The sequence below is a fragment of the Macaca thibetana genome, chromosome 16 (assembly GCF_024542745.1).
Source record: "Macaca thibetana thibetana isolate TM-01 chromosome 16, ASM2454274v1, whole genome shotgun sequence".
NCBI classification, from domain to species: domain Eukaryota; kingdom Metazoa; phylum Chordata; class Mammalia; order Primates; family Cercopithecidae; genus Macaca; species Macaca thibetana.
This window is the reverse complement of record NC_065593.1, coordinates 24,660,014-24,684,259: the sequence shown is the minus strand read 5'-3', so window position 1 is coordinate 24,684,259 and position 24,246 is coordinate 24,660,014. Positions and strand designations below refer to the sequence as shown.

Genomic DNA, 24,246 nt, shown 5'->3' with positions numbered 1-24,246 from the left:
AGGTCAGGAGTTCGAGACCAGCCTGGCCAACATGGTGAAACCCCGTTTCTACTAAAAACACAAAAATTAGATGGGCGTAGTGGCAGGTGGCTGCAATCCCAGCTACTTGGGAGGCTGAGGCATGAGAATCGTTTGAACTCGGGAGGCGGAGGTTGCAGTGAGCTGAGATTGTGCCACTGCACTCCGGCCTGGATGACAGAGCAAGACTCCATCTCAAAAAATAAAGTAAAATAAAATGAATGAGTTAATTTATAAACCTGGCCCAAGTGATTAAGGTAAAGGCAAAGTATATGTATGCAGTGTTGGTGGTAGATGTTTGGTATAAGGAAGTAAAATCAGAAAAACAGGAGGTAGAGACAGGTAGAAGAGGACAAGTAAAGACTTGCCAGTAAGAAAATTTTTAGAAGTTACTGAAGCTGTGAAAACAGTACTAAGTTTATAAGAAAGACAGGGTAAGTGTTGGAAAGTTTGGTTCTTAAATTTTTTTTTTTTTAATTTTCAGGGATACAAGTGATTTTTGGTTACATGGATAAATTGTATAGTGGTGGTGTCTGAGATTTCAGTGCACCCGTCACCTGAGTAGTATACATTGTACCCAATATGTAGTTTTTTTTAATCCCTTACCCCTCCTTCTACCCTCCTGCTTCTGAGTCTCCATAGCCAATTATATCACTCTGCATGCTTTTGCATACTCATAGCTTAGCTCCCACTTCTAAGTGAGAACATGTGGTATTTGGCTTTCCATTCTAGAGTTACTTCACTTAGAATAATGGCCTTCAGCTCCATCCAAGTTGCTGCAAAAGATATCATTTCATTCTTTTTATGGCTGAGTAGTATTCCATGGTATATATATACCACATTTTCTTTTTCTTTTTTTTTTTTTGAGACGGAGTCTCGCCCTGTTGCCAGGCTGGAGTGCAGTGGCATGATCTCGGCTCACTGCAACCTCTGCCTCCTGAGTTCAAACAGTTCTCTTGCCTCAGCCTCCCAAGTAGCTGGGACTACAGGCACCTGCCACCACACCTAGCTAATTTTTGTATTTTTAGTAGAGACGGTGTTTCCCCATGTTGGCCAGGATGGTCTCAATCTCTTAACCTTGTGATCTGCTCGCCTCAACCTCCCAAAGTGCTCTTTATCCAAACTCATTGATTGGTGGGCACTTAGGTTGGTTCCATATCTTTGCAACTGTGAATTGTGTGGCAATAAACATATACATGCAGGTGTCTTTTTAATATAATGACTTATTTTATTTTGGGTAGATACCCAGTAGTGGGGCTGCTGGATTGAATGGTAGATCTACTTTTAGTTCTTTAAGAAATTTCCATACTCGGTTGGGCGCAGTGGCTCACGCCTGTAATCCCAGCACGTTGGGAGGCCGAGGCAGGCAGATCATGAGGTCAGGAGATCGAGACCATCCTGGCTAACACAGTGAAACCCCGTCTCTACTAAAAAATAGAAAAAATTAGCCGAGCATGGTGGCGGGCGCCTGTAGTCCCAGCTACTCAGGAGGCTGAGGCAGGAGAATGGCGTGAACCCGGGAGGCGGAGTTTGCAGTGAGCCAAGATCATGTCACTACACTCCAGCCTGGCCAACAGAGCAAGACTCCGTCTCAAAAAAAAAAAAAAAAAAAAAAAAAAGAAAGAAATTTCCATACTCTTTTCCATAAAGGTTATACTAATTTACATTCCCACCAGCAGTGTACAAGCATTCCCTTTTCACCATATCCATGCTAACATCTATTGTTTTTTGACATTTTAATAATGATCATTCTTGCAGGAGTAAAGTAGTATTTCATCGTGGTTTTAATTGCATTTCCCTGATGATTAGTGATGTTCAGCCCCTTTTCACATGTTCATTGGCCATTTGTATATATTCTTTTGAGAAATGTCTGTTCATGTCATTTGCCCACTTTTTATGGGATAATCTTTTTTTTTTTTTTTTCTTGCTGATTTGTTTGAGTTCCTTGTAGATTCTGGATATTAGTTATTTGTTGGATACACAGTTTGCAAATATTTTCTTCCATTCTGTGGGTTGTCTGTTTAGTCTGATGATTATTTCTTTTGCTGTACAGAAGCTTTTTAGTTTAATTAGGTCCCATTCATTTATTTTTTGCTTTATTGCATTTGCTTTTAGGGTCTTCATTATAAATTCTTTGCCTAAGCCAATGTCCAAAATAGTTTTTCCTAGGTTATTTTCTAGAATTTTTAAGGTTTCAGGTCTTAGATTTAAGTTTTTGATCAACCCTGAGTTGATTTTTGTATAAGGTAAGAGATAGGGATCCAGTTTCATTCTTGTACATGTAGCTAGCCAATTTCCCCAGCAACTTGTATTAAATAGGGTATCCTTTCCCCAGTTTATGTTTTTGTATGCTTTGTCAAGGTTGGTTGCAGGTATTTGGTTTTATTTCTGGGTTCTCTACTATGTCTGTGTGTCTACTTTTATACCAGTACCATGCTATTTCAGGAACTATAGCCTTGTAGCATAATTTGAAGGAAAGTTTGGTTCTTTTTTTTTTTCTCTTAAAAAAATTTTTTTTAGAGATTGGGTCTTGCTCTGTTGCCCAGGCTGGTCTCAAACTCTGGACCTCAAATGATCCTCCCATCTCAGCCTCCCAAAGTGCTGGGATTACAGGCATAAGTCACCACACCAAGTGAAAGTTTGGGTTTTAATGACTATGTATTACAATGTGTATTACTAAAAAGAAATAGTAAATAGTTACTCTTAGTTGGTTTAAAAAGAGAGAAAAACACTTTGGGGAAAAAAAACCAAAACAAAACCCAGCACCTAAAAATTACAACTAGCATCTATATATCAATTTATAGTTTAGAAAACACTTTGATATTATTATACTTCAGTCCTAGTTCAGCCTAGCATATACTAAACATTCAATACTTGTAAATTGAAGAAAAATTACAGTAAAATTGTTAAATTTTACATATTGTAAAGAATTTCTGGTGGTATGGGATTTCACTAAGTATTTGGAGTTAAAAGAGCTGTAATGAAAGAGATGAATGTCTTATCTACTTTTTTGAAGCCTTTTTAATCCTATAAATTTTCAATCTGCATAATTATGTGGAATTTGGATTAAGGATGGGGCTAGTAGTCAAGCTTTGGATCAAATGGAATAAATATGTGGTCAAGTACAAGTGTAAAAACAATAAACAGGGTAGGCCAGGCACAGTGGCTCATGCTTGTAATCCCAGCACTTTGGGAGGCCAAGGTGGGCGGATCACCTGAGGTTGGGAGTTCGAGACCAGCCTGGCCAACATTGGGAAACCCCGTCTCTATTAAATATACAAACTTAGCCAGGCGTGGTGGCACATGCCTGTAATCCCAGCTACTCGGTAGGCTGAGGCAGGAGAATTGCTTAAACCCGGGAGGCAGAGGTTGCGGTGAAGCGAGATCGCGCCATTGCACTCCACCCTGGACAACAAGAGTGACACTCCGTCTTGGGGAAAAAAAAAAACAAAAAACACCAAAAGAAACCAAAAACAAAAACAATAAACAGGGCCAACGACAATAAGCATCCCAAATCACTGGAGTTATCCATTTGATTATTGTATTAGTGGGTTGCCTGCTAGATGTCAGTCAGTTTTCTTAGATAAATTTTATCGTTAAGTACAAGATGAGTAATCATAAATTGCCGCAAAAGCATTAATAGAAGGTGAATGAAATACATTTTAATTATTTCCCAAATTGCATTTAAAATACCTTCTGGCCTATAATCTCACTGACTCTGGGGGCTGAGACAGGAGGATCGCCTGAGTTCAGGAGATTGAGACCAGCCCAGGCAACACAGCAAGACCTTGTCTCTACAAAAACAAAAATTAAAAAACTAGCTGGGTGAAGTAGTGTAGTGTGCACCCATAGTCCCAGCAACTCTGGAGGCTGAGGTGGGAGGATCACTTGAACCCAGGACTTTGAGTCTGCAGTGAAGTATGATCATGTCACTGAACTTCAGTCTGGGTGACAGGGCAAGGCCCATCTCTAAAAAATAAAAATAAAATAAAATATCCCCTGAAATTATGTCTTTAAAATGCAAAATCTTGAAGAATGCATCCCCAGTAAAATTTTAAAGATAGTTTTAGATTTTTTTTTTTTTTTTTTTTTGAGATGGAGTTTTGCTCTGTCGCCCAGGCTGGAGTGCAATCCACGATCTCAGCTCACTGCAACCCCTGCCTCCCAGGTTCACTTGATTCTCCTGCCTCAGCCTCCAGAGTAGCTGGGATCACAGGCGCCCGCCACCACACCCAGCTAATTTTTTGTATTTTTAGAAGAGAAGGGGTTTCACCATGTTGGCCAGGCTGGTCTTGAACTCCTGACCTCAGGTGATCCACCCGCCTTGGCCACACAAAGTGCTGGGATTACAGGCGTGAACCACCACGCCTGGCCAGTTTTAGATTCTATTGTATAAGAGAAAGGCTAGTTCTCTACCTTGGGATTTGATTTCATCCGTTGCTTTCTCCACCACATTGTTGGTGGCCTCTTTTACAGGAACGTCTGGCACACTCTGTAAAGTCTTTGAAAAGAGAAAAAAAAATCACCAATTTCAATGTGACTTGATTTTCCACAAAGTTGTATAAATTATTCCAAGTAAAGGAAAGTTTATTGCTTTGTAAGAGTTAACCAAACATCCCTAGTTAATTTTTCTGGGATATAATGTTGTATACTAGAAGCAAAGAGGTAATCACAGTGTATTTTTTGCATTTACAAGATAAAATGTGTTGGTTCAAAATGTCATCACATCTTCCTATTACTAACAAAGTAATACGCTAGGAATCATTTTAGATGACATTAATTCTTGAATTATACAACACTTTATAGAAACATGATTTGAAACTATAGCATAGGGAAATCAGACCTTTGGAAATGCTACTGTTTTACTGCTAGAATCACTTTCTGTATTTGTGGCAAAAAGAAAAAGCATTTCATCTTAACTGAGGAAATAAAGTATTAATTTTATGAATAGCAACAAAATAGTTTTTGTATACATGCTAATGTACTTTAAAAATCTGACAATAGAATTTTTTTTTTTTTTTTTGGAGACACAGTTTCACCCTTGCCCAGGCTGGAGTGCAGCGGCACAATCTCAGCTCACTGCAACCTCCACCTCCTGGGTTAAAGTGATTCTCGTGCCTTGGCCTTCCAAGTAGCTAGGATTACAGGCATGCACTACCATGCCCGGATAATTTTTGTATTATTAGTAGAGATGGAGTTTCGTCATGTTGGCCAGTCTGGTCTCAAACTCCTGACCTCAAGTGATCCACCTCGGTCTCCCAAAGTGCTGGGATTACAGGTGTCAGCCATCGACAATCAGTAGGATATTTTAAAAACTCACATTAGTCAACTCACTTGTGAATCTATAGGACTATTTTCAATTGCCTCCCCTTTTCTATGAAATGTTTTTCTTTATTGTAGCCTTGTATTTATTTAAACACAAAGTTACTTAAATGATTAACCTGGAAATTACATTTTCAGCACGATAGTAAAGTGATCCTAAAAGCTGGTCGTTACAGTTTTTAGGATAACTTTAGAAAGAATTCTTTATTTATCTGTAATTTATAACAGCTCTTCACAAATAATTTACCTGTCTATGGAAGTTTCCCACAACTTACTCAAATGAATCAGCTTAATAATCAACATGAGTTTGTCCTTTCCCTTTTGCAATTTTATTTATCTTTTTGAATACCCACATCTTTTCTTTTACCATAAGAAAATTGATTTATCTAGTTTATTCTCCAGCATTAATATCTGATTTATTCATGCCAACTCTACCTCATGAAGCTCATTCACTTCAGTTGAGTTCCATTTCCTCTTTTTGTCTTTTCCATTTTCCTGAAATAGAAACAGTGTTAGTAAATGGCATCCAAAAAGAGCTGTGGATTAAACTACTGTCTTATACTTTAATACAGTAAGCTTTTAACTTTTTTTTTTTTTTGAGACGGAGTCTTGCTCTGTCGCCCAGGCTGGGGTGCAGTGGCCAGATCTCAGCTCACTGCAAGCTCCACCTCCCGGGTTTACGCCATTCTCCTGCCTCAGCCTCCTGAGTAGCTGGGACTACAGGCACCCGCCACCTCGCCCGGCTATTTTTTTGTATTTTTTAGTAGAGATGGGGTTTCACCGTGTTAGCCAGGATGGTCTCGATCTCCTGACCTCGTGATCCACCCGTCTCGGCCTCCCAAAGTGCTGGGATTACAGGCTTGAGCCACCGCGCCCGGCCTAGCTTTTAACTTTTAAAAATTTCACATAATGAGTAAATATCATGCCAAATAAAATTACACAAATTAGTTGTATCAACAAATTCAAACAATAACAGACTTTTATATATAATCAAGGAATGCCAACCAACTAGAAGCAGGTCGCCATGACTCAACTGTTATTTTGACCCCCTTTTCAGCATTTCTGTCAAAACTTGATGCAGAATACTTCAACCAAAAAGAGAAATAATTAAATGATAGACTATGATTTTGCATCTCAGTTTTCCCAAGAACATTGAATCTCAAATCTTCTCATAAATGTAATAAACCTATGTAGGACAAGAACCTGATCAGGTCTGACTTCCTCTTGAGATGTTGACTCATTCATCTGGACTCCAAAAGGTATCACCAAATGGTACAGAAGAATATTACTAGACCAGTATTAATAACAAAAGAAAGAAATATTAATAAACATCACAAAGTACTCTATAAGTTAAAAAATCTCCCTTGCTCCTGCCCTCACCTCACTCCACAATTCTATTGAATGATAAATTCTCAACTGCTGAACTTTTCCAACTGTATTACTGTTATGGCTGTTGCTACTGACCAAAGCTAGATCATTGCTCAGGGATACAAGAAAACTCACCATAGTAATCATCGCTACTATCATTAAAAAAAAAAAACAGTAATGCAATTGCATTTTTTAACATGATTGTCATCCTCATTAATTTTTGAGACAACAAGGTGCGGTAAAGCGAAACTTTTATGGCTACCTAATTCATGCAAGAAAGGTAGATAGAGAACAGAATAATAATATCTCAAAAAGCATTTTTTTTTTGGCAAGGGAGAATTCCAGAAGAATGTGACTTATCTGGTTTATTTATTCATATGGAGGTATTAAATAATTACCAGATCCCCACTTTACTGCAAATGACTGTAGATTCACAGATTATTAAATCACTGCCATGCCAAAAATCATTTAAGAGTTTATGTATATATGAGCTAGGTATTGTGTAAAGACGAAATTATATTCACACAGTCTCTGCCTCCAGGACAGTTACAGTCTAGATACTCTAATTTGAAATAGTATGTATCTAATGCTCTAACGTATTCCCTTTTCTTTTCCTTTCTTTTCTTTTCTTTTCCTTTTTTTTTTCTTTTCTTCTTCTTTTTGTTTTTTTTACAGAGTCTCACTCTGTTGCCCATACTGGAGTGCAGTGGCACAATCTCGGCTCACTGCAACCTCCGCCTCCTAGGTTCAAGTGATTCTCCTTCCTCAGCCTGCCAAGTAGCTTGGACTACAGGTGCTCACCACCACGCCTGGTTAATTTTTGTACGTTTAGTAGAGATGGGTTTTCACCATGTTGGCCATGCTGGTCTTGAACTCCTGACCTCAAGTGAGCCACCCTCCTCGGCCTCCCAAAGTGCTGAGATTACAGGTGTGAGGCACCACACCTGGCCATTCCCTTTTCTTTTTATCAACATAACACATGTTCTAGCTAAATAAACCAAAAGTACTGCCTTTGGAGAGAAAAGTTTCCAACATTTAAAAATAGCTGCCTCAAAGCCTTTTTGAAGCACTTAATAAATAATAAATAATAGAAAATAAATGTATGTGATAGCTCCCAACTGTATATTCTCAACAGCCTCATTTCTTTGCTTATGGTGTCCATCTCCTGAAATTGCTGAGAAGCTTCCTTCCATTTCTTTTAAAATCTATTTGGTTTGCATGCATTCAGATACATTCAACTCAATAAGCCTTTATTGGGTGCTTTCTATATGCAGGCAAATGTTGGGGCTTAAAAGGATTAATATGACCTGCCTTAAAGAGTTTCCAGTTTAGGCCGGGTGCAGGGGTTCACGCCTGTAATCCCTGCACTTTAGGAGGCCAAGGCGGGTGGATCACCTGAGGTCAGGAGTTCAAGACCAGCCTGGCCAACATAGTGAAACCCTGTCTCTACTAAAAATACAAAAAAGTAGCCGGGTGTGTTGGCAGGTGCCTGTGATCCCAGCTACTCAGGAGGCTGAGTCAGGAGAATCGCTTGAACCTGGGAGGCGGAGGTTGCAGTGAGCCGAGATCATGCCATTTGCACTCCAGCCTAGGCAACAAGAGCGAAACTCTGTCTCAAAAAAAAAAAAAGTTCCCAGTTCAGTGAGGGAAACAGATGCAATTCAATCTGCAAAGTAAAAGAGTAGAGGTACACACAAAATGTTAAGGAACAAAGAAATAAGCAATTAATTTTCCCAGGGTAGTTATGGATGTTCTCACAAAGGAAGTTGGATAGTAAAAGACTAGTAAGAAAGTTTTGTGTAAGGGAGGGGAGAAGGATATTTGAGGCAGAAGGAACAAAGGAACAAGGATATTTGAAGCAGAAGGAACAAACACTCCAGGTTCAAAAAGTGTTCGAAGAATTCATATAGCAGATATGCTGATATGGAGAAACTGTTAGTGGTCTGGATAGAAGATCAAATCAGCTACAACATTCCCTTAAGCCAAAGCCCAATCCAGAGCAAGGCCCTAACTTCTCTTCAATTCTGTGAAGGCTGAGAGAGGTGAGAAAGCTGCAGAGGAAAAGCTGAAAACTAGCAGAAGTTGATTCATGGGGTTTAAGGAAAGAAGACATCTCCATAACTTAAAAGTGCAAGGTGAAGCTGCACGTGCTGATGTAGAAGTTGCAGCAAGTTACCCAGAAGATTTAACTAAGATCATCAATGAAGATGGCTACACTAAACAATGGATTTTCTTTTTTCTTTTTTTTTTTTTTTGAGACGGAGTCTCACGCTGTTGCCCAGGCTGGAGTGCAGTGGCGCGATCTCGGCTCACTGCAAGCTCCGCCTCCCGGGTTCCCGCCATTCTCCTGCCTCAGCCTCCTGAGTAGCTGGGACTACAGGCGCCCGCCACCGCGCCCGGCTAATTTTTTGTATTTTTAGTAGAGACGGGGTTTCACTGTGGTCTCGATCTCCTGACCTTGTGATCCGCCCGCCTCGGCCTCCCAAAGTGCTGGGATTACAGGCTTGAGCCACCGCGCCCGGCATAAACAATGGATTTTCCATGCAGACAAAACAGCCTTCTATTGGAAGAAGATGCTATCTAGGATTTCATAGCTGGAGAGAAGTCAACGTCTGGCTTCAAAGCTTCAAAGGACAGTCTGACTCTCTTGTTTGGGGCTAATGCAGTTGGTGACTTTAAAGTGAAACGAATTCTCATTTATTTCAAAAATCCTAACCCTTAAGAATTATGCTGGATCTATTCTGCCTGTACTCTATAAATGGAACAACAAAGTCTGGATGACAGCACATCTGTTTACAGTATGGTTTATGGAATATTTTAAATACACCCTTGAGATCTACTGCTCAGGAAAATTGATTCCTTTCAAAATATTACTGTTCATTGACAGTACACTTGGTCATCTAATAGCTCTGATGGAAATGTACAAGGTAATTAATGTTCCCATGCCTGCCAACATAGAATCCATTCTGCAGCCCATGGATCAAAGACCAATTTCAACTTTCAAGTCTTATTTAAGAAACACATTTCATAAGACTATAGCTTCCATAGATAGTGATTATTCTGATGGATTTGGGCAAAGTAAATTGAAAACCTTCTTGAAAGGATTCACCATTCTAGATGTCATTAAGAACATTTGTGATTCATGGAAGGAAGTCAAAATTGATCAGCATTAACAGAGTTTGGAAGAAGTTGATTCCAATCCTCATGGATGATTTTGAGGGCCCCAGGACTTCAGTGGAGTAAGTAACTGCAGATGTAATGGAAATAGCAAGAGAACTAGAAGTAGACGTGAGGCCTGAAGATGTGACTGAATTGCTGCAATCTCATAATAAAACTTGAATGAATGAGGAGTGTCTTCTTACAGATGGGCAAAGAAAGCAGTTTCTTGAGATGGAATCACTCCTGGTGAAGACACTGTGAACATCATTGAAATTACAACAAAGGATTTAGAATACTATATAAACTTAGTTGATGAAGTAGTGATAGGATTTGACAAGACTGACTCTAATTTTGAAAGAAGTTCCACTGTGGGTAAAAAGTTATGAAACAACATCGAATGTTACAGAGAAATTATTCATGACAGGAAGAGTCAATCAATGTAGCAAACTCAATTGTCTTAATTTAAGATATTCTCACAGCCACGCCAGCCTTCAGCAACCACTACTCTGATCAGTCATCAGCTATCAACATCGAAGCAAGATCCTCCATCCTCAAAAAGATTTTGAGTGGGTAAAGGCTCATATGATTGTTGGCATTTTTTAGCAAAAAAAGTATTTTTAAATTAAGGTATGCACAGTTTTTAGACATAATGCTACTGCACACTTAATAGACTATAGGATGAATACAACTTTTATATATGCGTTGGGAAACCAAAACTTCATGTGACCACTTTATTGTGATGTTCTCTTTATTGTAGTGGTCTGGAACCAAACCCAAAATATCTCCAAGGTCTGCCTGTATGAGGGCCAATAATATAATTTTAGTCACCACAATGGAGAATTCCAACCTCTCACCCAGTTCCTTAATTGAAAGGTGGGTCCCTTTGAGAAAGAGCTCTGTAGCATTGCCACTAGAATATACTGAAAAATCTTCCTCTAAGTCTTTTCCACAGAGATTGGTGGCCATTTCCTAAAATGACTTTGTGCTAGGGAAAAGGAATATCCAGGTTTTTCAGAGATATCTAAACACTAATTCTAAACTGATGTTAATCCTGGGAATCCAAAATACCACTTCAGTCCATAAGGTTAAGTGGGGGTTTGTGGTGGTCAGATGGAGTCTTAACTCAAGTTTGAATCACAGTGGTTTAGTAGGGCCATAGAACCACCCTGTGGTGATTTCATCAGTCCCTGAATATATAATTAGAACAGAGATACTGGTAACTGGCAGGATCTCTATATCAGTTCTCTGACTCTGGAATAAGGACTATTATAGTAGGAAGGGCCAACTTGAAGCCTTTGAAAACCTCCTCTCAAACCCCCTCCAAACATACCAGGACAGTAAACAAAAATATTGCTTCCTTGGGGTTGCAGGGATGGGGGATTACAGAGATTAATGACACCAATAAAGATCTGAAAGAAGCAGGAGTGAGGCTGGGCACAGTGTCTCACGCCTGTAATCCTAGCACTTTGGCAGGCCGAGGCGGGTGGATATCCTGAGGTCAGGAGTTTGATACCAGCCTGGTCAACATGGTGAAACCCCGTCTCTACTAAAAATATGAAAATTAGCCGGGCTTGGTGGCACATGCCTGAAATCCCAGCTACTCAGGAGGCTGAGGTGGGAGAATCGCTTGAACCTGGGAGGTCGAGGTTGCAGTGAGCCGAGATCACACCACTGCACTCCAGCCTAGGCAATGGAAATTCTGTCTCTCAAAAAAAAAAAAAAAAAAAAAAAAAAAAAAAAGAAGCAGGAGTGATGAAAGCTACCTCACATCAATTTAACTTGTCTGTTTGGCCTGCGAAGAAGAAGGTGGATGGATCTTGGAGAATGACTGTGGATTACTGTAAATTTTATCAGATTATGCCTCCACTTGCACCTCCTCTTCCATATGTAGTATCTTTATTGAAGCAAATCAATACAGCCCTTGGCACCTGGTGTGTAGCTATTGTCCTAGAAAATGCTTATTTCTCCATATAAATTGGCAAGAAACACCTGAAGCAGTTTGGTTTTACTTGGCAGGGCCAACAATATCCCTTCACAGTCTTGCCTCAGGGCTACATCATTTCTCTAGCTCCCTGCCATAATATAATCTACAGAGATATTGAGCATCTTGACTTCCCAGTCTGCATCACATTGATGAAAGTATGCTGAGTGTATCTGAGGAGCAGGAAGTAGCAAGGTCTCTAACTGTCTTTAAGAGATATATGCAAACCAGAGGATGGGAGATAAATTCCATTCTGGCATCAATTTCCACATCAATCAAGTGCCAGTTATTAAATTATTGTCTCATCTCCAAATTCACCCATTTTTACTCTTCTTTGTTGCTAAAGCTGAGACCCTGAAAATCACATTTCTTTGCCTCGCCAGCTGGCTTTGTTATACTATGTTATGTGGGGGGACTAGAGGGACATCCCACACCTGAAGGAAAGACAAGAGACTTGCTCCTTCTTGTCTATCCGCTGACTGCTTCTTGTGGTCTTTTGGTTCCTGTGTCCTTCACCTAGTAATGCTTCTTCATTCTGGTAGGAGCATTTCCTTTTTGAAGCAACAGCTGAATCCAGTGTGTAGTAGTTTTTCTATAGTTCTATAATTTTCATTACTCTAAGGCACCACCACCAGCCAGCCAGTGCTCTGGCTTCAGAAGTCTGTGTCCCAGAAACCTAGGTGCCATGAAGCCCCTCCTCTAAGCTCAGAGGCACTAATACCAGCTGAGCAGCACTTTCTCCTCAGAGACCTTAGTTTTAGCTCTGTAGGGCCAATCCTCTAAATTTCTAAATTTTTCCCTTTGATTCTTTGTTTTTTGTTTTCTAGCCCTTAAGGTGGGAGGTATTACTCACCTCTGTGACACCTTAGATTTCTCTAAAAAAGTTATCTACTTAATAACTTTACATCTAGTAATTAATTCGTTGTTAAAATTTCTTGGCAAATAACTCGTAGAGTTTCTGTTTTTTTTGTTTTTGTTTTTGTTTTTTTTTGAGACAAGGTCTTGCTCTGTCACGCAGGCTGGAGTATAATGGCATAATCATAGCTCACTGCAACCTCAATAGCCTGGGCTCAAGCAATCCTCCCACCTCAGACCCCTAAGTAGCTAGGACTGCAGGTGTGTACCACCACAGCCGGCTAATTTTGGTATTTTTTGGAGCGATAAGGTCTCACTATGTTGCCCAGGCTGCTCTCAAATTCCTATCCTTATGCAATCCTCCTGCCTCAGCTTCCCAAAGTGCTGGAATTACAGGCATGAGGCACCGCACACCACCCAAGCTGGTGTGGTTTCTATCTCCTGTTAGGACACAGTTAAATGAAGTTAGTAAAAGTTAAAGTTTTTATAAAACTTAAGAAAAAATGCAACCAAGTGAAGGCAACACATGACTCAATAATACTGCAGTTGCTCTCAGCTCTTATATATCTGTGCTATATTAATTTATACTTATAATTATGCCTGAGTTGTTTCAAATATAAGGGATTGGATTATCAAGGATAGGACCATGATTTCTTGTCTCTCTCTCTCTTTTTTTTCTCTCTCTCTCTTAAGCTTAGCTATATAAGCCATAATCTTTTAAGTGAAACACTTCATTTGGTATGCAATGAATGAGTTTCAGACATATTGCAAGATAGGGATCTATTCAGCCTGAGGAGTTACTTAAAAGAACTAGAGTGGTTGATACATCTAGGTAATTCACTCCTGGCAAGAAGCAGTGTGATCTAGAGATTCTCAGCAGCCCCTCAAAATCAGGTTGTGAATACCCACCCTAGTATGCCCATGGTCCTGCTGGTGGACAGCACAATGAAGTTCTTGCCAAGCAAAGCCAAGGAGTATTCTACCAGGTCATCACTTTCATAAGACAATTGTAGTACACATTGCTGCCTATCATAAACACTGAGCTTTGGAGGATGTTCCAGGTACCAAAAGAGCAGGACTTACAGCCTCAGATAAGGCCAGGAAAGACAGGGAGGCCTGCTAGGTACTCCTGATGAACTCAGCTCACAATCTCTCTTTTTATATATATCGAATTCTTCCTTTTGTTTATATCTGATGTGCCCTTTTAGTTATGTTCGAGTTAGATGCAGAATTATTGCTCTAATAACACAATCATACTCTGCAAATTGGACCGTTATCAATATTTTGCAATAGATGCTTGACATGAAAAGTGTTTGGGTAGATGGGGAAATTCCCATTGGCAAATGTAATGAGGAAATACCCTATGATAATGTGGATATATTATCAATTATAATTTATACTTCTAAATTTTGAATTGTTGTGAAAATTGTTTAAAAGTTTTTTTGGCCGGGCACCATGGCTCACACCTGTAATCCCAGCACTTTGGGAGGCCGAGGCAGGCAGATCACGAGGTCAGGAGATTGAGACCATCCTGGCTAACACGGTGAAACCCTGTCTCTACTAAAAATACAAAAAATTAGCCGGGCATGGTGGCAGGCGCCTGTAGTCCCAGCTACTCGGGAGGCTGAGGCAGGAGAATGGTGTGAACCCGGGAGGCAGAGCTTGCAGTGAGCGGAGATTGCGCCACTGCACTCCAGCCTGCAGCCTGGGCGACACAGTGAGACTCCGTCTCAAAAAAACAAACAAAAAAAGTCTTTTTTTTTTATCACCTACTTGTATGAACTAAGTTCTCATCAATAATGACCACCAAGAATTTGAAGAGATCACTGTTAAACTGTCTCATTCAAGAACTGCATGCAGTCATTTCAATAATAAAATCCTGTATAAAAAAAGTTATGTTTAGAGAAGCAATGTCAGGTTTTTCATTAAATTTTTAGACAACTTTATTTGGAAACGTATACAAATTCAGTATTTAGTGTCATCCTTAATATGTTTATTTTCTCTTTAAAAGTAAGTAATATAAAGAAAACCATTTTTTTTCCACCAAGTCCCATGTAATTAGTTGCCTCCAAATCCCCTTTAATTTATCCCTGTGTGCTGTACGAGTATTATTTCTATGGATGTCATGATGTGGAAAAAAAAGGTAAAGAACCACCCCTTTAACATTTAGATCAGGATTCTTCACCTGGGTTCCTTGATAGGTTTTAGTAGGTATGAGAAATATGCAAGTACATCTTTCTGGAGAGAAGGTCAATAGTTTTCATCAGGTTCTCAAAGCTTAAGAAGCAGCTAACCTCAGAGATTTCAAGCTCCCCTATAATTTCACCCCAGAAGAAGTATTGATACAAGTTAAGGGTTAAATGGACTCCGGTGGTACAACCAGGCCTCCAGCATCATAGGTGGGAAGAGTGAAAGTGCTATAAATAGAACTAGGAGGACTTTTGTATCTTTGGCTCCCTCTTTTGGGAATCCTGCTCTTGACCTCTCTCTCCTCAAATTCAGCCAGAATAGCAAGAGGATCCTAGGATCTTCACTCTATTAGAAGATACCTCCTCTCTCAGTTCACCAGAAGACCTAGCAGGAACCAGGGTGGAGCCTAGGAAAATTAGGTATAAATGGGGCACAGAGCCTAGATTCATCAAATGCTTATTGTGGTCCAGCTCTGTTCACAAAGTGACTGTACTGGGATCTGCAGACAAAGCCTGAAAGCCAATATCATAAAGACCACATTTGCCCAGACCTTCTCTGCTTTGTTTCTATAGAACTTTGTATGTATATAATCTTCTCCTATATTTCTACATACCTCCTTTCGTGCCTAGCAGAGGTGACAGAAGCCATGGTACCACTAAACTACGCTCTAATTATTTGTTGATGTGTTTTCCCCTACTAATTGGCTTTGAGCCCCTAAGAGGTAGATAAACATTTCTTGTTCTTAAAGCAGTGTCTAGTATACGATACACATTCAAAAAATATTTTCTCAATTATTAGTAAATAAATTAATGAACATGCACCAATAATTTTCAAATCTTAGTTTCTTTAAAAGGTATATACCAGGAAGAAATATTTCCCCTGAAAATTAATAAATGAACTTCCTGATACAATGTGAATTTTGTTATCTCATAATTTTTTTTTTTTTTTTTTTTTTTTTTTTTTTTTTGAGACGGAGTCTCACTCTGTAGCCCAGGCTGGAGTGCAGTGGCCGGATCTCAGCTCACTGCAAGCTCCACCTCCCGGGTTCACGCCATTCTCCGGCCTCAGCCTCCCAAGTAGCTGGGACTACAGGTGCCCGCCACCTCGCCCGGCTAGTTTTTTGTATTTCTTAGTAGAGACGGGGTTTCACCGTGTTAGCCAGGATGGTCTCGATCTCCTGACCTCGTGATCCACCCGTCTCGGCCTCCCAAAGTGCTGGGATTACAGGCTTGAGCCACCGCGCCCAGCCTATCTCATAATTCTTGATCAGGATTTTATCACCTTAGGTATGTGGAACAAAAATGTTCCACACTTACCCACAGATGAAACATGTCTTGACCACTAATCTACTTCTACTATTAAGAAAAAGAATGATGGTCGGGCGCGGGGGCTCACGCCTGTAATCCCAGCATTTTGGGAGGCCAAGGCAGGCGGATCATCTGAGGTCAGAAGTTCAAGAACAGCCTGACCAACATGGTGAAACCCCCGTCTCTACTAAAAAGACATAAAATTAGCCGGGCGTGGTGGTGCATGCCTATAATCCCAGCTACTCAGGAGGCTGAGACAGGAGAACGGCTTGAACCAGGGTGGCAGAGGTTGCAGTGAGCTGAGATTATGCCATTGCACTCCAGCCTGCACAACAAGAGCGAAACTCCATGTCAAAAAAAAAAAAAAAAAAAAAAAAAAAAAAAAAGGCCGGGCGCGGTGGCTCACGCCTGTAATTCTAACACTTTGGGAGGCTGAGGTGGGCAGATCACTTAAGGACAGGTGTTCGAGACCAGCCTGGCCAATACAAAAACTAGCCAGGTGTGGTGGCGGGCCCCTGTAATCCCAGCTACTCGGGAGGCTGAGGCAGCAGAATTTCTTGAACCCAGGAGGTGGAGGTTGCAGTGAGCCGAGATTGCACCACTGCACTCCAGCCTGGGCGGCAAAGGGAGACTCTGTCTCCAAAAAAAAAAAAAAAAAAAAAGGTTATCTTAATTACATAGAGGGCTTTACAGTTTATACTGCACTTTACCATACATTATCTCAAGAATCCTGTCAGTTAGTGTTCCATTGTAGAGATAAAGGAATTAACGCTCAAAAAGTTCAAGCCATTTGCATAAGGTTTTAGAGCTGGAACTAGAAACCAGGTCTTCTGATTCCAATGGTAGTGCTTTCTCACTGCAAGGTTCATGGACTCAAGTCCTACATTTTCCAAGAGAATTTCTTAAGAGTATGTTACCATGAAAAAGTCGATCATCATTGTTGCCGTCCCTGAGTCAGAGAATGAACATACAAGTACTAAGACCTACAGATTTCAGTATTACTTTTTCTAGAATGATACTTTGGTTCATAAAGCACATGTATTTCATTATTTGAGTTCATTCAGCTTCTAGCTATGTGTATTTCTTGGCTGTGTATCTAGTTTCCTGTTTGGTCTCCCATGCATTGGTTCAAAGTTCTTACTTCTGAACCTTGCCTTCTCTTTTCCTGTTTACTACGGAGCTCTGGGAAAAACACAGTCAGATTGTTTAATCTGTGAACCATACATCTTTGTTTAATTTTGCCTCACAGGCACTCCTGATCACCACCAGGGGGCAAAAGCCTACCAGCTGGCTTCTCTGCACTACACTCTGTATAGGACTGTATAATACAGGGACCCTCAGTGTCTGATTCTTGATGGAACCTCCCTGCTAATTATTTCAACCACAGGGCCCCAGGGAGAGAACAAAGGCTCAGCACAGAGGACTCTTGTGGCATTTAACCGTACAGCAGCCAGAAAGAGCTCATGACAGCCCTGTCAGTTTAAAAGGAGCAATGAGATCCAAGAGTGTTTGAGTGACAAACAGGAGGGGGTGGGTTTTAATAACTGCAAACTCCCGAGTGTGTGTGTTTCCTACAGCTTTGATATGTACGGTGGTATTTACCAGCTCATCCACTCAAACTGAGAAACAGCCTTGTCAACTCTCTTTCTTTGTGTAAATAACCAGTGATATTTGCATTGTGCGATTTTTTTCCTTTTTAATCTTGATTTTCCATTACATTCTTTGCTTATGTTCTGCAAAGAGTTTACCTCTGAGAAAATCATTCCCTTAAAATATCTTTTAATCTTCACTTTTACATAGGTCTATGAAATAATGACATTTAGAGACGAAGGAGAAGAAAGCTTAACGAGCAAATCCTGTTTAATTAAGAGAATGTCTTCACAGCAGGAGGCAAGTGAGAGGTCAATAGCAGGCTGGACCCTCACAACTCTTCGAGCCAGGCTTCCACGGACTCCCAGGCGCGCTCAGCTTCTCTTCTCAGGAATAATGAGTAAGTCTTTAGACAGGCAATAAAGGAAGCATGAGGGTACCACAAACCCTTCCAGGGTATCAAAAGGAAAATGGTTTTCTTTCCAGAAGTCTCATCATAAAACATGGACGGAAGGGTGGGAAAGTTGAGAAAAAGCCCCCGAGAACTGGGGCGAAGGGGGTAAATTGGTCCAGCTCAGTCCTGTCTGCGCCCAGTGAGAGGGTCTGAAACTCCGCGGAGCCCTTTCTCACTTTGCTTCAGGATTTTCATCTCAGCTGCTTTTTTCTAAGGTTGGTTAAGCTGTGCGCCGCCCCACCTCATAAAATGGTTGTCTCTCAGGAGTGAAGACTCCAGCGGCCCCCTCACTCGACTGAGCCCCCTCACCCGGCTGGCTCCCCTCGGCCCCTTCCCCCACCCCACTCCACAGCACCCAGCGCTGGCAAATCGCGCGATTCCAGTGCAAAGGAGGAAACCCAGGAGGGTGCGGCGGCCCGAGGCGCACGCACTTGGCCGGCTTCCGGCAACTCAAGGGTTACGACCAGGCGGCGGCGCGCGCCGAGGGGAGAGGCGGTAGCTGACAGGTGGCGCCTGCGCACTGGGAGCGCTCATTGTGCCCCGCAGCTGCCGAACCGCCCGCCCGCCGCCCGTTCGGCGCGTCAGTCGGCGAGAGTCTGGTGGTGGGTGCGGAGTCTGCGGCCGTTCCCGCGGCCTCCTCCTCCCCGTTCCCTTCATCCCCACCCCGCACCCCTTTCCCCATCCCGGCTCCGTCACCCTCCCGCCCCCCACACTCAGGACAAGAATGCCCTGCCCGGAACAACCCAGCAGCGCCTAGATGGCTTTGGTCACGGTCCAGCGGTCACCTACCCCCAGCACCACCTCCAGCCCCTGCGCCTCGGTGAGTCCTTCCTGGCGGCCGCTCCGCTTGCTTCTGTCACTGCGGCTCCGCTTTGCCTCAGCGGGTCCCGCCGAACGCCACTGCGCACGCGCCGCGCCGCTTCCCAGGCCTTGGCAGTCGGCTGCCGCGAACCCCCCACACCCCCATCTTAAAGACTAGCAGCAGGAACTACAAGACGTTGATTTTTGCCCCCATCACCCTGAGCACCTAGCTCCTCACAGTCCTCGCCCTGAAATCCCCTGTGGCATGCCTCCCTGTGGCTTGAGCACTTCCTTTTGGTAATGAGTCATTCTTGCTTTTCACCCTCCCCCTTCTTTTACCCTCTGTTGCTCTGCGGCAGGGAGGGGACCGTGAGCCTCCTGCGTTGCCCCTTACCCACACCCACATCTCTTACCCACACCATTTCATAGACCCGTTCAGTATTTGCACACTGCACACCCTTCTTCGGACTCGCCAGGGTGTGTGCCTTCCCCTAGTCACTTGCTGGCTTTCTTGTGCTCTGTACTGTTCAGGCTTTCAACTGCCCAACGGTAGTTACTCCTTGGTTTCTTCCTCCTGCCCCCCCACCCCAAAGGGTGGCAATGATCTCTATTTCGTGGACCTCTTAACCTTTCCTTTATGAGGTCCTGAAGCATCTGGTGCTGCTTGGTGATCAGTGCCAAATTATTTCCATCTTACAGATATTTATGCCTTACACTCATTGCTCATGATCATTCTCGTTATAAGGTCGTGTTTGTATGACTCGTTACCTCAGATGCCTATGCCAATAAAGCATGCTCTCAGAAGGAGAATACCCAGTAACCAGCCTTTCCCCGCTGGGCCCGTCTTTGCCTTCTCTCCTCTCACCACCCCCACTCTTTTACACTCCATTCTCTTAGGCTTCGTTTTTGAAAATATTTATTTTTAAAAACAATATATTGCACCAGTGGAGCGAATGGGCTTTAAAAAACAAACACCCAGATGTTTTAGAGAGAAATAGACTGAATGAAAATGTGAGCAACTGGGAAAACCACCTTGAACTACTTACAGAACTGTAATTTTAAAAACTGTTGGTGGATTTAGTAGTATCAAGTTGCAAAAAAAGGTATTTAATAAACACTGTACCACTCTCCATTGTAACAAAACTCAGTCAGGTTACTCTTAATATTTGTATGTTAACTGAGGTGTGAGCTTTGATATCCTGAAATTTGCTGGCTTGTCATTTCAGTATAATTTCCTGAATTTCAAAGTTTTGTTGTGTATGGTTGTGGTTTCTTCTTTTCTGAGCTTTAATTGCATTTTGTGTGACCAAATTGACAACTATATCTTAATTCAATAAGTAATTTTATTTCAAAGGTTAACATATCTTGGGTTGTTTCAGAGAGCAGAACTGGGATTCTTGGTTCAGGGAGGCAGATTTCCAGTGATTGTAAGGAAGAATTTGTAACAGTGGAGTGCACTGCCTTGCAAAATAGTGAGTGCACATTGCTGGAAATATTCAAGCAAAGGCTGGAGAACATTTTGCCTGGGAGGTGATATAAAGAATTCCTGCAGTGGGGGACTTCTATTTCTAATCTAAGATTTTGTGATTTGAGAATACTTGTACTTCAAAGCTGGTAAAACATTTTAGGGTCATCTGAAGACAAGTATCATAGGAATAAAAATTTAATATAGTTTATTCTTATGTGTAGTACTTTATGCTAGTTTTTGGAAAGTCATTAACATACCATCAAACCTTCTTAATTCACTCCACTAGGAAACTCTTTGGTTTGTGGTTACTAGGCCTGATTTTGAATAAATTGATTGAAAGTTACTAAAGTCATACAAATAAACTGGAAATCAGTACTATAGTAACATTTATTTTCCTTGGGCATTGTTGAAAATAGTTTATGCTATGATAATATAGGTATATCAAGTTGTCATCATACTAATTTACTTGAAGTGAATGATTAGTATACAGTAAGACCGTGTACACTTGATATGACTTCATTAGCCAAAACTTGAGTTACTTTCGAATCTTGAGGTATATTAATAGTCACTTTTGACATAGGTAATTAAATTGATCGCGTAATAAGCTCCATTGTTGAGCTGAATCACTAATATTTCTATATGTACTAGCCTGGTTATTTCAGTTGTTTATACTTGACCCTGTATGCAAAGGAATCCTAAGGCTGGTGTAACAATCAGCATTATTAGCATAACTAATAAGCCGCTTCCTTTCCCTTTAAATTGTCTCCCTTTTGGACTTCATCCAGAATTGTGTTCAGCTGAGTTGTTTCGAGGTCCTTGTACTCTAGCATTTGGCTGCTGTCTGACCTCCATATATTTTGCTGTTCTATCTCTTGCTGCATGAATAGGTTGGGTCGTTTGCTGTAAAATAGCAAAAAGAACCTAGAGAACCATGAAAGAAGAGATTTAATTTTGTGAGGCTGGAAATTTACATTTTTTAATTAATTACTTTGGGCACGCTGTTAATACTTTTTCACTATAGGATGCAGGGCATTTTAATACTGCCAGCTCCTTAGTGTTGTTTCATTAGGCATTAAACAATATGCTAGGTGTGAGTGACCATTGTAGATACTAAGATGTATAAAAAATTGACCGTTCATCAGGATCTTGCAATCTGGGGGGCTGCGGCATTGGAGGAAGAAGAAACATGAGGTAAGAGGGAAAAGAAGAAGGAGGGGAATGATACTGTAGGTACGTGAAGGGTTTGTAATGGCCATAAGTATTATCTGAATTCAGATTAAGATAAATTCACTAATGGCAATGTTAATAGTAAGAGTAATAACAATATCTAACATTTCTTGGGTCCTCATCTATGCCAGGCATCATGTTAAGTGCTTTACATGAATTAATTCATTTACTTTACACAGTATGCCTTAGGGAAGTTGCTCTTATCCCCATCTTAAAGATGAAGAAGCTGAGGCAAAGAGTTTTAAGGAATATACGCAGTGTCACTCAGCCAGTAAGTGACTGGAGTTATAATTCAAACCCAGACATGTCTAACTTTAGAATCTGCCATCTTTTCCTCCTTGGTGATGAAAAAGTATGCCTAGTAGGTGGCTCTCAAACTAGTTCTTGAAGGATGGATTGAATTTCTATAGGCCAAGAGAGAAGCTGTGAAGAAGAGAGTATTGCAAGTGAAGAGAAATTGTGTACGCCAAAACTTAGAGGCAGAAGAGTACAGGGCATATCTGAAGGAATTAAAGAGACCAGTTTGAGGAAGGATTTGTTTGGGAGAGTAGTAAGAGATAAAGATGAGGAGGCAGCTAGGATTGCACAGGGACTACTGAGCTTGGGAGTTTGGAGTTTGAACTTGATGGAGAAGGTAATGAAGAGTCTGCTGAGGTTTTGAGTAGATATGATCACAGTGGTATTTTAAGTTTTTTTTTGTTTTTTTTTTTTGAGACAGAGTCTCACTCTGCCATTCAGGCTAGAGTGCAGTAGCACAATCTCGGCTCACTGCAACCTCCGCCTCTTGGGCTCAGGCGATCCTCCCACCTCAGCTTCCCCAGTAGCTGGGACTACAGGCACGCATCATCACGCCTGGCTAATTTTTGTTTTTTTTTGTTTTGTTTTTTGTAGAGATGGGGTTTCGCCATGTTACCCAGGCTGGTCTCGAACTCCTGGGCTCAAGCTATCTGCCCACGTTCGCCTCCCAAAGTGCTGGAATTACAGGCATGAGCCACCACACCAGGCCTATTTTAAGAAAATTGATCTAGTAGATATGAGCCAGAGAACTTTGAGAAAGAGAGGCCATGAGTGGAGCCAGTGAGAGGCTGTTCTAGAAGCTCAGGTGTGAGGTAATAAATGCCCAAACTGGGATTTTGAAGTGGTAAAGGAAAGAAGGAGGCAGATGTGAGGGGTTGTGGAAAAGACTTGGAACTGATTAGATTTGAGGGGAGGGATCAGAGATGCCAACTCTTGGGATAGATATTGTTCTTCTTAGATAATAGATGTTTCCTGATTACTAGAAGGCAATATAAGAATCATCTTTGTCTCTTTATGTTCTTTCTGGTATAAATTTTTTTAAACCTTCTTTTTTATTTTAAAAAATGTGGCCGGGCGCGGTGGCTCAAGCCTGTAATCCCAGCACTTTGGGAGGCCGAGACGGGCGGATCACGAGGTCAGGAGATCGAGACCATCCTGGCGAACACGGTGAAACCCCGTCTCTACTAAAAAATATAAAAAAAACTAGCCGGGCGAGGTGGCGGGCGCCTGTAGTCCCAGCTACTCCGGAGGCTGAGGCAGGAGAATGGCGTGAACCCGGGAGGTGGAGCTTGCAGTGAGCTGAGATCCGGCCACTGCACTCCAGCCTGGGCGACAGAGCCAGACTCCATCTCAAAAAAAAAAAAAAAAAAAAAAAAAAAAAAAAGTATTACTTTTTAATGGACAAAACATTTATGGTATAAAACATGTTTTAATATATGTGTACATTATGGAATAATTAAGTAAGGCTAATTAACATCTATCACTTCACCTAGTTAGCTTTTTTGGTGGTGAAAACATTTAAAATCTCACAGCAATTTTCTTTCTTTCTTTCTTCTTTTTTTTTTTAAAAGATGGGGTCTCACTGTAGCACAGGCTGGAGTGCAGTGGCACAGTCATAGCTCACTGCAGCCTCAAGTTCCTGGGCTCAAGTGATCCTCCTACCTCAGCCTCCTGAGTATCTGGGACTGCCCAGCTAATTTAAATTTTTTTTCTTTGGAGAGATGGAGACTTGCTTGGGGACTTGCTGCCCAGGCTGGTCTTGAACTCCTGGCCTCAAGGGATCTTCCTGTCTCAGCCTCCTAAAGAATTGGGATTATAGGCATGAGCCACTGTGACTGGCTACAATTTTCAAGTCTACAATACATTATTATTGACTATAGAAAGCATATTGTACAATAGCTCTTCATAACTTACTCCTCCTGTCTAATGGAGACTTTGTACCCTTTGACCATCATCTCCTCCCCATTCTCCCACCAATCCCCAATCTGGTGTGAGTTTTCTGAATTGATACCTATATTGATCCAGGGTTAAATAAACACAGTGTAATACTGTAACAGTATTTTAGTTTTCTGTAGTGCCCTGTACTTTTCAGAGTGGTTTTTGGTGTGTGTGTGTGTGTTTGTGATCTAATTTAATTCTCAAGCAGCCTCAAAAGTTACGCAGGACAGGTACCACAGTTTAAAGACTTGGCTGAAAGTGACAAAACTTG

General features: G+C 41.4%; 3 protein-coding genes across 9 annotated transcripts in view; 1 reads left to right on the top strand and 2 right to left on the bottom strand.

Annotated features, from left to right (window-relative positions):
• The window catches only part of EFCAB5 (EF-hand calcium binding domain 5), a 186,374-nt gene extending 167,223 nt beyond the window's left edge, over nucleotides 1-19,151 (bottom strand). For 2 of the 5 annotated variants that reach the window (XM_050763289.1, XM_050763291.1), the window contains exons 1-3: nucleotides 6,544-6,770; nucleotides 5,776-5,835; nucleotides 4,435-4,519 (exon numbers count right to left, since the gene is read on the bottom strand). In XM_050763289.1, coding sequence (XP_050619246.1) covers nucleotides 4,435-4,519; nucleotides 5,776-5,835; nucleotides 6,544-6,585 — 187 coding nt within the window. In that variant the 5' untranslated portion in view covers nucleotides 6,586-6,770. Of the gene's footprint in view, nucleotides 1-4,434; nucleotides 4,522-5,775; nucleotides 5,836-6,543; nucleotides 6,803-19,033 lie in introns of those variants that run through there. The other 3 variants (XM_050763290.1, XM_050763292.1, XM_050763293.1) reach the window with 3 other exon arrangements.
• NSRP1 (nuclear speckle splicing regulatory protein 1) overlaps nucleotides 1-24,246 on the bottom strand; it is a 554,990-nt gene that overhangs the window by 242,401 nt on the left and 288,343 nt on the right. The gene's annotated exons all lie outside the window — the stretch shown is intronic.
• SSH2 (slingshot protein phosphatase 2) overlaps nucleotides 18,755-24,246 on the top strand; it is a 306,380-nt gene continuing 300,888 nt past the window's right edge. For all 3 annotated transcript variants that reach the window (XM_050763298.1, XM_050763296.1, XM_050763302.1), the window contains exon 1: nucleotides 18,755-19,064. In XM_050763298.1, the coding sequence (XP_050619255.1) occupies nucleotides 19,002-19,064 (63 nt within the window). In that variant the 5' untranslated portion in view covers nucleotides 18,755-19,001. The remainder of the gene's footprint in view (nucleotides 19,065-24,246) is intronic.